The sequence below is a fragment of the Hemiscyllium ocellatum genome, chromosome 38, assembly GCF_020745735.1.
Source record: "Hemiscyllium ocellatum isolate sHemOce1 chromosome 38, sHemOce1.pat.X.cur, whole genome shotgun sequence".
Classification (NCBI taxonomy): Eukaryota; Metazoa; Chordata; class Chondrichthyes; order Orectolobiformes; family Hemiscylliidae; genus Hemiscyllium; species Hemiscyllium ocellatum.
Window position 1 is genome coordinate 38,669,945 of NC_083438.1, and position 14,006 is coordinate 38,683,950.

Sequence of the window (14,006 nt, forward strand, 5' to 3'; positions counted from 1 at the left end):
GGCAGCTCGCCCCCACCTTCTCAAGGGGGGCAACTAGGGATGGGGTGATAAATACTGGACCCAGCCAGCGATGAACAAATGCAAGTAAAACATAGAAAACTAACAGAACAGGAAGCGATCATTCAGCCCATCAAGTCTGCACTGACCCTCTGAAGACCATCCAACCCACCCGAACCTGCACATCCCTGGACACTATGGGACAATTTCCCATGGCCAATCCACCCTAACCTGCACATCCCTGGGCACTATGGGACAATTTCCCATGGCCAATCCACCCTAACCTGCACATCCCTGGGCACTATGGGAAGTTTGGAGGGAATCCTGCTTGGGTGTCCCCCTCTCCCCCCCCCCCAAACCCTTCCCCATCCCACCCCACCCCCCATCCCCCAAAGGGTGAAGGAGGGGTGCAGTCGGTGGGAGTTTAGGGGCTGTGGGGAGGTGGGAGCTGACCGGATTGACCTGCAGGTGGAGAGAGAGAGAGAGAGATGGCACAGGACTGCAGGGCTGAGGGGCCTCGTCCTCCACACCCAGCCATGATCCTGCCACTCGGTTCGAGAGGCTGAGGGGTGGCGAATGCCTATTGGCTCGTGGTTGGCTCAGGGAAAGGTCCGTGAGACCGTTACGGCAAAGGAGCGGAATTAGGCCATTCAGCCCATCGTTCTGGCTTTCAATGGGATGGGAGCCGTGAGACCATGTGCTATTGGAGGAGAACTGACCGAGATCATCCAATCATGAGAGGCGTAAATAAACCTTTCCCCACGGCAGGGGGTGGGTTTAAGGGGAGCGGGCCCAGAGGCCTGAACCCTTTCACACAGAGGGTGGGGAGTGTCTGTCAGAGCTAGTGGGGGTGGGTGGTACAATTTGAGAAGCATTTAGACAGGGAGATGGATGGGATGGGTAAGGACCCAACGCAGGGACTAGATTAATTGAGAAAGCATGGACTTGTTGGGCTGAAGGGTCTGTTTCCGTACTGTAGACTCTATGAGTCCATGACTCCACCATCAGGCCATTCAGCCCATCGAGTCTGCCTGGCCATTCAGGCATGGTTAACATCCTCCTGCTTCTATTCCTCACCATCGCTCACCGAAAACCTCCCTCGCTCTCTGCCTTAACCGCACTCAGTGATGTGTCCCCCACGGGCCCCTGCAGCAACGAGTCCCACAGATTCCCCCCACCCTCCGGCTGAGGAAATTCCCCCTCACCTCTCTCAGTTTCTGTTTCTCTCTCTCTCACTCTCTCAGTAACTCTCTCCCTGTCTCTCTCTCTCTCTCCCTCTCTCAGTCCTCTCATTCCATTTCTCTTTCACTCTACCGGCCTCTCTTTCTCTCTCAGTCCCTCTCCCTCTCTTACTCTCCCTTTCTCTCTCTCTCTCACTCTCATTCTTCCTCTCTCTCTCTCACACTCACACACACTCTCCCTTTCTCAGTCTCCCTCTTGCTCTCTCAGTCTCTCTGTCTCCCTCTCTTTCACTCTCTCACACTCCCCGCTCTCAGTCTCTGTCTCTCCCCTCTCTCTCTCACTATCCCTCCCTCCCTCTCTCTCTCTCTCTCACTCAGTCTCTCTGTCTTCCTCTTCCTCTCTCTCTCACACTTTTGCTCTCTTTCCCAATCTCTGTTTTCCTCTCAGTCTCCCTCTCTCTCACTCAGTCTGTCTCCCCCCTCTCAGTCTCCCTCCCTCCCTCCCTCTCTCTCACTCAGTCTGTTTCTCTCTCTCTTGCAGTCTCTCTCTCTCTCTCCCTCTCTCTGTCTGTTTCCCTTTCTCTCTCTCTCTCAGTCTGTCCCCCCTCTCTCTACCCCCCCAGTCTGTCCCCCCTCTCTCTACCCCCCAGTCTGTCCCCCCCTCTCGTCTCTCTCTCTCTGTCTGCCCCCCCTCTCTCTCTGTCTCTCTCAGTCTGCCCCCCCTCTCTCTACCCCCCCAGTCTGTCCCCCCTCTCTCTACCCCCCAGTCTGTCCCCCCCTCTCGTCTCTCTCTCTCTGTCTGCCCCCCCTCTCTCTCTGTCTCTCTCAGTCTGCCCCCCCTCTCTCTGTCTCTCAGTCTGTCCTCTCTCTCTCTCAGTCTGTCCTCCCCTCTCTCTCTCTCTCTCTCTCTCACAGTCTGTTCCCCCTCTCTCTCAGTCTGTTCTCCCCCCCCCCCTCTCTCTCTCACTCTCAGGCTGTCCCCCCTCTCGCTCTCCACCCCTCTCACTCAGTCTGTCACCCCCCTCCCTGTCTCTGTCGCTCTCAGTCTGTCCACCCCTCTCTCTCAGTCTGTCCCCCTCCCTCTCTCTCTCTCTCTCTCTCTCTCACACACACACACACACTCTGCCTCTCTCAGGGTCATCCCTTCCCCCCTGTGCCCTGGGCTCCCAGTTCCCTCCTTCCCTCTTCCCCAGGTCTCTCTGTAAGCTCCAACTAAATACCTCGGGGGGGGGGATGGGGGTGAGAGGGAGGGGGGCAGCCCATCAGAGATGGGAGGCAGGGCGAGGATGTGGTGTGGGACTAGAGCTCTCACCTCCCTGTGTGTGTGTGTCTCTCTCTCTCTCTCTAATCCCAAGGGGCGGGACTCCATACTAAGAGCTCAGGCAAGACTGAGGCAGTCTCTGTGTACATCAGCGACCAGCCACAGCTGCAGGGACACGTTCCGAGTCAGAGAGAGAGAAAATGTATTGCCTGAGTGGAGTTTTCCTGTTGGTTATCGCGATTCCAGGTAAAAGGAACGACGCCTTCTTTTCTTTTTCACATCCGTCCTTTCAGAAAAGGAAAAGAGTTTTTATTTCCCCTTTTGGGAAAAAGAGGGAGAAGTGGGAATATCATTCCCTCCCCCAAGAAACCAAACCATCGGGAAGTTCCCCAGCAGCAGCAGGTGCTCCGGGACAGGGAGGGGTGGGGGGCACGATTTATTTTCTCACCAAGTGGGACCTCCCTGCACTTTTCTCAAGAGCTTACTGGGGTTGGTTTTCCTAGCCCCCTGTGGGCTGGGGTTTATGTCGGCTTCCTTTGTTTTATTTGTGGGAGAGCGGTGCTCAGTTGGAAGGGGAGGGTCGGGTCACTCACTCACTCTGTCTCTCTCTGTGCGCGGTGTTCCGCAGAACATAGGGAGTGCCCAGCTCTCTCTCTCTCTCTCTCACACACACTCACACACTCAACCCACCTCCCGGCCAGACCCTGCAAGGGCTGGACACAGCGAGATTGAGAGACGGAGGGAGATTGCGAAAGTGAAAGAGAGAGAGGGAGAGAGAGGGAGTCTGTGGGTGAGAGAGATACTGAGAGAGAGGGAGGCTGAGGGAGGAGAGGGGGATTGGGATAGAGAGATTGAGGGAGAGAGATACTGAGAGATTCAGAGATAGAGAGAGAGACTGAGGGGGACCGGGAGACAGAGAGAGAGGGGGACAGAGACTGCGAGAGAGAAATTGTCATGCTCCAGCTCTATCACTGTCCACTCCTCCCCCCCCCCCATCTCTCTCTCCCCCCCCCCCATCTCTCTCTCCCCCCCCCATCTCTCTCTCCCCCCCCCATCTCTCTCTCCCCCCCCATCTCTCTCTCTCCCCCCCCCATCTCTCTCTCCCCCCCCCCATCTCTCTCTCCCCCCCCATCTCTCTCTCCCCCCCCATCTCTCTCTCCCCCCCCCCATCTCTCTCCCCTCCCCATCTCACCCCCTTCTCCATGTCTCTCTCTCTCTCTACCCACTCCCCACCTCACTCATTCCAGTTCACTCAACAACACTGTCCATCTCCATCCCTCTCCTCCTCCAATTCCCCTTCTCTCTCCCTCTCTCTCTTTCTCTCTCTCTGTCTCTCTCTCTCTCTCTCCTCTCCACATTATGCAGTGAGTATACATTCTCCCCTCCCTCATCCACTCGGATGCTGTGAGTAAAAGCACTCCCAGGTGCCAATGCAGCTCACGTTTATCACTGAATGAGTTCAGATTTCTGTTGTGAGTATGCGTGTGTGAGTTTGTGTGTGTGTGAGAGAGTTTGTGTATGTGTATGTATGTGTGTGTGTGTGTGTGTGTATGAGAGAAAGTTTGTATGTGTGTGTGAGAGAGAGTTTGCATGTGTGTGTGCATGTGTGCGCGTGTGTGAGACAGTGTGTGTGTATTCGTGTCTGTGTGTCTTTGTGTGAGTGTGTGTCTGTGTATGTGAGCGTGTGTGTCTGTCTGTGTGTGTGTGTGTGTGTGTGTGTGTGAGAGAGAGAGAGAGAGAGACAGTGTCTGTGTGTGTGTGTGTGTGTCTGGGTGGGCCTGGGGTAACGGGTGCACAGCTGAGGCCCACAGCTCTGAGGGTGGGTGCCCTGGCTGTCGGATCAATCCCTCTGTTATCTCTCCCAGACCGGGCACCGGCAAGTGTTCAGGGCAGCTCAGGCTTGAGTGGAATTCCAAGCATTCTCTAGGATAAGATTCCCGCGCCTGTTCCTCTCACCCCACCCTTCCCTCCTGAAGCTCTCAACACTGAGAGATAGGACACCCGGGCTGGTTGGAGATCTCTCAGAGAGCGGGGGGGGGTGGGTGGGGGAGAGAATCGCTGACGGGGGTGGGGGGAGGGAAATGGAGACTGGCTGCAGCTGGGCAAGGGAACGCAGTGGAGTGGTCACATTACCGAACCAGCGAGCTGGAACTCCTGGGCTAGTGGGGGCAGTGAGGGGGCCCCTGGGCTAGTGGGGGCAGTGAGGGACACTGGGCTAGTGGGGGCAGTGAGGGGGCCCTGGGCTAGTGGGGGCAGTGAGGGGACCCTGGGCTAGTGGGGGCAGTGAGGGGGCCCTGGGCTAGTGGGGGCAGTGAGGGGGCCCTGGGCTAGTGGGGGCAGTGAGGGGGCCCTGGGCTAGTGGGGGCAGTGAGGGGACCCTGGGCTAGTGGGGGCAGTGAGGGGGCCCTGGGCTAGTGGGGGCAGTGAGGGGGCCCTGGGCTAGTGGGGGCAGTGAGGGGGCCCTGGGCTAGTGGGGGCAGTGAGGGGACCCTGGGCTAGTGGGGGCAGTGAGGGGGCCCTGGGCTAGTGGGGGCAGTGAGGGGGAGGGGATTGTAAGTTTGTCAGCTGCTGTGATGATGCGTCCTCACAATTGGTTCCCCCGGGGAAAACTCATCTGCTGAGCAGGCGATGGGTCAGGGTATGGTCACCGTGCTGGTTATCCAGACCCGGGCAACGCCCTGGGGACCCCTCGGTCCAACCGGTGAAATGTGAACTCGGTTACAATCCGGAGACCGCGAGTCCAGACCCCCATCTGGTTCACAAAACGTCCTTCAGGGAACGAGATCTGGACCAGGTCTGGGGCCTTCCACGTGACTCCAGACCCTGTGACAACTCTTCACGGTGCCCCCTCCCCGCCTTCCCGGTGGGGAAAACGAGGACAGTGCTGGGGTAATGGATGCTATGTTCCGTGGATGGGAGTTGGGAATGAGGCACCCACCAACCCACCCCCAACCCCCCCCCCCCCCCCCCCCGCGTTCATGTGCAGACGGGTTCGGGAACCCTTAAAGGGCCAGCTCCTGCCAAACACACACTGCCATTGAGCGCGCCCAGCCCGAACATGACCCACACCGTGAGCCGGGGGGGGGTCCTGGTTTACACTGGGGGTCTCAGAGCGTGAAGATTCCGTGGGGACGGGCAAGTTATGGTTCGGGGGGGGGGTCAGTCAATATGTCACCTCTGCAGGGGGGGAAGATTGCACAGCCAGTCAGTACACTCAGGAACGGGAGAGAGAAAGAGCGAGAGAGAGAGAGAGAAAAAAGGTTGTGAATTTATGTGGCTACCATTCACACCCACGGCATCACCCAGACAATGGAGGACTTTAATGGGATTCAGTGCTTCCAGTGGATAGGTTACACAATGGGAAGAAACACATACCTAACCGCCCACTCCCTCAGCACTGACCCTCCGACAGTGCCCACTCCCTCAGCACTGACCCTCCGACAGTGCCCACTCCCTCAGCACTGACCCTGCCGACAGTGCCCACTCCCTCAGCACTGACCCCGCCGACAGTGCCCACTCCCTCAGCACTGACCCTCCGACAGTGCAAAACTCCCTCAGCACTGACCCTCCGACAGTGCAGCACTCCCTCAGCACTGACCCTCCGACAGTGCCCGCTCCCTCAGCACTGACCCTCCGACAGTGCCCGCTCCCTCAGCACTGACCCTCCGACAGTGCCCACTCCCTCAGCACTGACCCTCCAACAGTGCCCACTCCCTCAGCACTGACCCCGCCGACAGTGCCCGCTCCCTCAGCACTGACCCTCCGACAGTGCCCACTCCCTCAGCACTGACCCCGCCGACAGTGCCCACTCCCTCAGCACTGACCCTCCGACAGTGCCCACTCCCTCAGCACTGACTCTGCAGCAGGCTTTGATCCCACAGGTTCCTAGAGTGTGATCAGGGGAGCCAACCGTTACTCAGATAACTGGGTAGGAGTTAATAGAGTCGGAAAAGCACTCAAATCCTCGTGCCGACGAATGTGAGTGAATAACTAAGAGGGAGTGAACTTGCGCACCATTTTCTCCCGTGCACGTCTTGACAATCTGTGGTCATCATTACTGAGCACAGATAGTCCGCGGCCATTTGTTTCTCAGGGCCTGTGTTATTTAGAGGGGCAGCTGTTTTAAGCATCATTTTTATGTCCAACGTCCAATTATTTTTAGGCTGCACTTCAGAACGGTATTTTTAAAAACATAATATTCGATTTTGTCCTGCAGCATGCCCACGGGGTTTGAGTCCTGATGTTAGTTAGGCATTGTTGTGGCCTTTAGTCATGCCCTTAGTCTGCTGCTTCTTAGTTACATTCCCAAGAGAGTAATTCCATCAAAACATTCCCTGGGAGTTTCTATTTTCAACTTCCACGCTTCAGGATACATGTGAAACGAGCCAAAGTTTTGGAGTGGACTCGCGAGGACCTACACTGCGATGGGTCAGGCAGAGGTGGGTCTTGGGCCTAGTTCAGCCTGAAGCCTGCTGTTACCTCCAGACACTCTCCGCTGGACATATTTCACACCGGTCACAGCAGCAGCAGCGAGAGAGCAGGGCCGTGTCAAATTCTTCTCGAACTCACGGTCAGCCTTGGTCTCCAAGGCAACGACACCGAGGTGGACGGGCAAGTGATGGACACCTAAACCCAGCCAACTGGCATTAGGAACACTGGGATGAGGAGAAGGTGGAACTTCTCACTGTGTTCCGTCAAATTGTGGGAAAGTTAAAGAGTGGTATGATTGGAATGTGCACTTGGAGGTGAACATTCTGAGAGAGGAAAGGTCTGTCACTGTATAACACTGGGGTACCGTACAGATGGTGACAGGTCCGTCACTGGATAACACTGGGGTACAGTACTGGTGGGGACGGGTCTGTCACTGTATAACACTGGTGTACAGTACTGGTAGGGACAGGTCTGTCCCTGTATAACACTGGGGTACAGTACTAGTGGGGACCAATCTGTCCCTGTATAACACTGTTGTACAGTACTGGTGGGGGCAGGTCTGTCACTGTATAACACTGGGGTACAGTACTGGTGGGGATAGGTGAGTCACTGTATAATACTGGGGTACAGTACTGGTGGGGACAGGTGTGTCACTGTATAACACTGGGGTACTGTACAGATGGTGACAGGTCCGTGACTGGATAACACTGGGGTACAGTACTGGTGGGGACAGGTGTGTCACTGTATAACACTGTTGTACAGTACTGGTGGGAACGTGTCTGTCCCTGTATAACACTGTTGTACAGTACTGGTGGGGACAGGTGAGTCACTGTATAACACTGGGGTACAGTACTAGTGGGGACCGATCTGTCCCTGTATAACACTGTTGTACAGTACTGGTGGGGGCAGGTCTGTCACTGTATAATACTGGGGTACAGTACTGGTGGGGACAGGTGTGTCACTGTATAACACTGGGGTACTGTACTGGTGGGGACAGATCTGTCACTGTATAACACTGGGGTACTGTACTGGTGGGGACAGATCTGTCACTGTATAACACTGGGGTACTGTACTGGTGGGGACAGGTGTGTCACTGTATAACACTGGGGTACAGTACTGATGGGGACAGGTCTGTTACTGGAAAACATTGGGGTACCATACTGGTGGGGACAGGTCTGTCACTCTATAACACTGGGGTACAGTACTGGTGGGGACTGGTCTGTCACTGTGTAACACTGGGGTACAGTACTGGTGGGGACTGGTCTGTCACTGTATTGCACTGGGGTACAGTACTGGTGGGGACAGGTGTGTCACTGTATAACACTGGGGTACAGTACTGGTGGGGACAGGTCTGTCACTGTATAACACTGGGGTACTGTACTGGTGGGGACGGGTCTTTCCCTGTATAACACTGTTGTACAGTACTGGTGGGGACAGGTGAGTTACTGTATAACACTGGGGTACTGTACTGGTGGGAACAGATCTGTCATTGTATAACACTGGGGTACAGTACCGGTGGGGACAGGCCTGTTGTATATAACTGGGATACAGTCCTGGTGGGGACAGGTCTGTCCCTGTATAACACTGGGGTACAGTACTGGTGGGGACAGGTCTGTCGTTGTATATCACTGGGGTACAGTACTGGTGGGGACAGGTCTGTCACTGTATAATACTGGAGTACAGTACTGGGGGGGACAGGTCTGTCATTGTATCACACTGGGGTACAGTACTGGTGAGGACAGGTCTGTCACTGTATAACACTGGGGTACAGTACTGGTGAGGACGGGTCTGTCACTGTATAACACTGGGGTACAGTACTGGTGGGGACAGGTCTGTCACTGTATAACACTAGGGTACAGTACTGGTGGGGACATGACTGTCACTGTATCACACTGAGGTACAGTACTGGTGGGGACGGGTCTGTCCCTGTATAACACTGGGGTACAGTACTGGTGGGGACAGGTGTGTCACTGTATAATACTGGGGTACAGTACTGGTGGGGACAGGTGTGTCACTGTATAACACTGGGGTACAGTACTGGTGGGGACATGACTGTCACTGTATCACACTGGGGTACACCACTGGTGGGGACAAGTCTGTCCCTGTATAACACTGGGGTACAGTACTGGTGGGGATAGGTGTGTCACTGTATAATACTGGGGTACAGTACTGGTGGGGACAGGTGTGTCACTGTATAACACTGTTGTACAGTACTGGTGGGGACGGGTCTGTACCTGTATAACACTGTTGTACAGTACTGGTGGGGACAGGTCAGTCACTGTATAACACTGGGGTACAGTACTGGTGGGGACAGGTCTGTTACTGGAAAACATTGGGGTACCATACTGGTGGGGACAGGTCTGTCACTGTATAACACTGGGGTACAGTACTGGTGGGGACAGGTCTGTCACTGTATTGCACTGGGGTACAGTACTGGTGGGGACAGGTGTGTCACTGTATAACACTGGGGTACAGTACTGGTGGGGACCGGTCTGTCACTGTATAACACTGGGGTACTGTACTGGTGGGGACGGGTCTTTCCCTGTATAACACTGGGGTACAGTACTGGTGGGGACAGGTCTGTCACTGTATTGCACTGGGGTACTGTACTGGTGGGGACAGGTGAGTTACTGTATAACACTGGGGTACTGTACTGGTGGGAACAGATCTGTCATTGTATAACACTGGGGTACAGTACCGGTGGGGACAGGTCTGTCCCTGTATAACACTGGGGTACAGTACTGGTGGGGACGGGTCTGTCACTGTATAACACTGGGGTACAGTACTGGTGGGGACAGGTCTGTCGTTGTATATCACTGGGGTACAGTACTGGTGGGGACAGGTCTGTCACTGTATCACACTGGGGTACAGTACTGGTGAGGACAGGTCTGTCACTGTATAACACTGGGGTATAGTACTGGTGAGGACGGGTCTGTCACTGTATAACACTGGGGTACAGTACTGGTGGGGACAGGTCTGTCACTGTATAACACTAGGGTACAGTACTGGTGGGGACATGACTGTCACTGTATCACACTGGGGTACTGTACTGGTGGGAACAGATCAGTCACTGTATAACATGGGTACAGTGCTTGTGGGGACAGGTGTGTCACTGTATAACACTGGGGTACAGTACTGGTGGGGACAGGTGTGTCACTGTATAACACTGGGGTACAGTACTGGTGGGGACAGGTGTGTCACAGTATAACACTGTTGTACAGTACTGGTGGGGACGGGTCTATCCCTGTATAACACTGTTGTACAGTACTGGTGGGGACAGGTCAGTCACTGTATAACACTGGGTACAGTACTGGTGGGGACAGGTCTGTTACTGGAAAACATTGGGGTACCATACTGGTGGGGACAGGTCTGTCACTGTATAACACTGGGGTACAGTACTGGTGGGGACTGGTCTGTCACTGTATTGCACTGGGGTACAGTACTGGTGGGGACAGGTGTGTCACTGTATAACACTGGGGTACAGTACTGGTGGGGACCGGTCTGTCACTGTATAACACTGGGGTACTGTACTGGTGGGGACAGGTCTTTCCCTGTATAACACTGGGGTACAGTACTGGTTGGGACAGGTCTGTCACTGTATTGCACTGGGGTACAGTACTGGTGGGGACAGGTGTGTCACTGTATTACACTGGGGTACAGTACTGGTGGGGACAGGTGAGTTACTGTATAACACTGGGGTACTGTACTGGTGGGAACAGATCTGTCATTGTATAACACTGGGGTACAGTACCGGTGGGGACAGGTCTGTCCCTGTATAACACTGGGATACAGTACTTGTGGGGACAGGTCTGTCCCTGTATAACACTGGGGTACAGTACTGCTGGGGACAGGTCTGTCCCTGTATAACACTGGCGTACAGTACTGGTGGGGACAGATCTGTCCCTGTATAACACTGGGATACAGTACTTGTGGGGACAGGTCTGTCCCTGTATAACACTGGGGTACAGTACTGCTGGGGACAGGTCTGTCCCTGTATAACACTGGGGTCCAGTACTGGTGGGGACAGATCTGTCCCTGTATAACACTGGGATACAGTACTTGTGGGGACAGGTCTGTCCCTGTATAACACTGGGGTACAGTACTGCTGGGGACAGGTCTTTCCCTGTATAAATCTGGGGTACAGTACTGATGGGGACAGGGCAGTCCCTGTATAACACTGGGGTACAGTACTGGTGGGGAAGGGTCTGTCCCTGTATAACACTGGGGTACAGTATTGGTGGGAACAGGTCTGTCACTGTATAACACTGGGGGACAGTGCTGGTGGGAACAGGTCTGTCACTGTATAATACTGGGGTACAGTACTGGTGGGGACAGGTCTGTCCCTGTATAACACTGGGGTACAGTACTGCTGGGGATAGGCCTGTCACTGTATAACACTGGGGTACAATACTGGTGGGGACAAATCTGTCCCTGTATAACACTGTTGTACAGTACTGCTGGGGTCAGGTCTGTCACTGTATAACACTGGGGTACAGGACTAGTGGGGACAGGTCTGTCACTGTATAACCCTGGGCTACTGTACTGGTGGGGACAGGTCTGTCCCTGTATAACACTGGGGTACAGTACTGGTGGGGACAGGTCTATCCATGTATAACACTGGGGTACAGTACTGGTGGGGACAGGTGTGTCATTGTATAACCCTGGGGTACAGTACCGGTGGGGACAGATCTGTCACTGTATAACACTGGGGTACAGTACTGGTGGGGACAGGTGTGTCACTGTATAACACTGGGGTACAGTACTGGTGGGGACACGTCTGTCCCTGTATAACACTGGGTACAGTACTGGTGGGGACAGGTCTGTTACTGGAAAACATTGGGGTACCGTACTGGTGGGGACAGGTCTGTCACTGTATAACACTGGGGTACAGTAACGGTGGGGACAGGTCTGTCGTTGTATATAACTGGGATACAGTCCTGGTGGGGACAGGTCTGTCACTGTATTGCACTGGGGTACAGTACTGGTGGGGACAGGTCTGTCCCTGTATAACACTGGGGTACAGTACTGGTGGGGACAGGTCTGTCACTGCATTGCACTGGGGTACAGTACTGGTGGGGACAGGTGTGTCACTGTATAACACTGGGGTACAGTACTGGTGGGGACTGGTGTGTTACTGTATAACACTGGGGTCCAGTACTGGTGGGGACAGGTCTGTCACTGTATTGCACTGGGGTACAGTACTGGTGGGGACAGGTCTGTCACTGTATTGCACTGGGGTACAGTACTGGTGGGGACAGGTCTGTCACTGTATAACACTGGGGTACAGTACTGGTGGGGACAGGTCTGTCACTGTATAACACTGGGGTACAGTACTGGTGGGAACAGGTCTGTCACTGTATAACACTGGGATACAGTACTTGTGGGGACAGGTCTGTCCCTGTATAACACTGGGGTACTGTACTGCTGGGGACAGGTCTGTCCCTGTATAACACTGGGGTACTGTACTGCTGGGGACAGGTCTGTCACTGTATAATACTGGGGTACATTACTGGTGGGGACTGGTCTGTCACTGTATAACACTGAGGTACAGTACTGCTGGGGACAGGCCTGTCACTGTATAACACAGGGATACAGTACTGGTGAGGACAGGTCTGTCCCTGTATTACATCGGGGTAAAGTATTGGTGGGGACAGGTCTGTACCTGTATAACACTGTTGTACAGTACTGGTGGGGACAGGTCAGTCACTGTATAACACTGGGGTACAGTACTGGTGGGGACAGGTCTGTTACTGGAAAACATTGGGGTACCATACTGGTGGGGACAGGTCTGTCACTGTATAACACTGGGGTACAGTACTGGTGGGGACAGGTCTGTCACTGTATTGCACTGGGGTACAGTACTGGTGGGGACAGGTGTGTCACTGTATAACACTGGGGTACAGTACTGGTGGGGACCGGTCTGTCACTATAACACTGGGGTACTGTACTGGTGGGGACGGGTCTTTCCCTGTATAACACTGGGGTACAGTACTGGTGGGGACAGGTCTGTCACTGTATTGCACTGGGGTACTGTACTGGTGGGGACAGGTGAGTTACTGTATAACACTGGGGTACTGTACTGGTGGGAACAGATCTGTCATTGTATAACACTGGGGTACAGTACCGGTGGGGACAGGCCTGTCGTATATAACTGGGATACAGTCCTGGTGGGGACAGGTCTGTCCCTGTATAACACTGGGGTACAGTACTGGTGGGGACGGGTCTGTCCCTGTATAACACTGGGGTACAGTACTGGTGGGGACAGGTCTGTCACTGTATCACACTGGGGTATAGTACTGGTGAGGACGGGTCTGTCACTGTATAACACTGGGGTATAGTACTGGTGAGGACGGGTCTGTCACTGTATAACACTGGGGTACAGTACTGGTGGGGACAGGTCTGTCACTGTATAACACTAGGGTACAGTACTGGTGGGGACATGACTGTCACTGTATCACACTGGGGTACTGTACTGGTGGGAACAGATCAGTCACTGTATAACATGGGTACAGTGCTTGTGGGGACAGGTGTGTCACTGTATAACACTGGGGTACAGTACTGGTGGGGACAGGTCTGTCACTGTATTGCACTGGGGTACAGTACTGGTGGGGACAGGTGTGTCACTGTATAACACTGGGGTACAGTACTGGTGGGGACCGGTCTGTCACTGTATAACACTGGGGTACTGTACTGGTGGGGACGGGTCTTTCCCTGTATAACACTGGGGTACAGTACTGGTGGGGACAGGTCTGTCACTGTATTGCACTGGGGTACTGTACTGGTGGGGACAGGTGAGTTACTGTATAACACTGGGGTACTGTACTGGTGGGAACAGATCTGTCATTGTATAACACTGGGGTACAGTACCGGTGGGGACAGGTCTGTCCCTGTATAACACTGGGGTACAGTACTGGTGGGGACGGGTCTGTCACTGTATAACACTGGGGTACAGTACTGGTGGGGACAGGTCTGTCGTTGTATATCACTGGGGTACAGTACTGGTGGGGACAGGTCTGTCACTGTATCACACTGGGGTACAGTACTGGTGAGGACAGGTCTGTCACTGTATAACACTGGGGTATAGTACTGGTGAGGACGGGTCTGTCACTGTATAACACTGGGGTACAGTACTGGTG

The 14,006-nt window shown here is 54.4% G+C and overlaps 1 protein-coding gene across 2 annotated transcripts in view; it reads left to right on the forward strand.

Annotated features, from left to right (window-relative positions):
• The first annotated feature begins 2,590 nt into the window (after nucleotides 1–2,590).
• Nucleotides 2,591–14,006, forward strand: part of LOC132834028 (basal cell adhesion molecule-like) — a 110,936-nt gene continuing 99,520 nt past the window's right edge. For both annotated transcript variants that reach the window (XM_060852749.1, XM_060852750.1), the window contains exon 1: nucleotides 2,591–2,685. In XM_060852749.1, coding sequence (XP_060708732.1) covers nucleotides 2,640–2,685 — 46 coding nt within the window. In that variant the 5' untranslated portion in view covers nucleotides 2,591–2,639. The remainder of the gene's footprint in view (nucleotides 2,686–14,006) is intronic.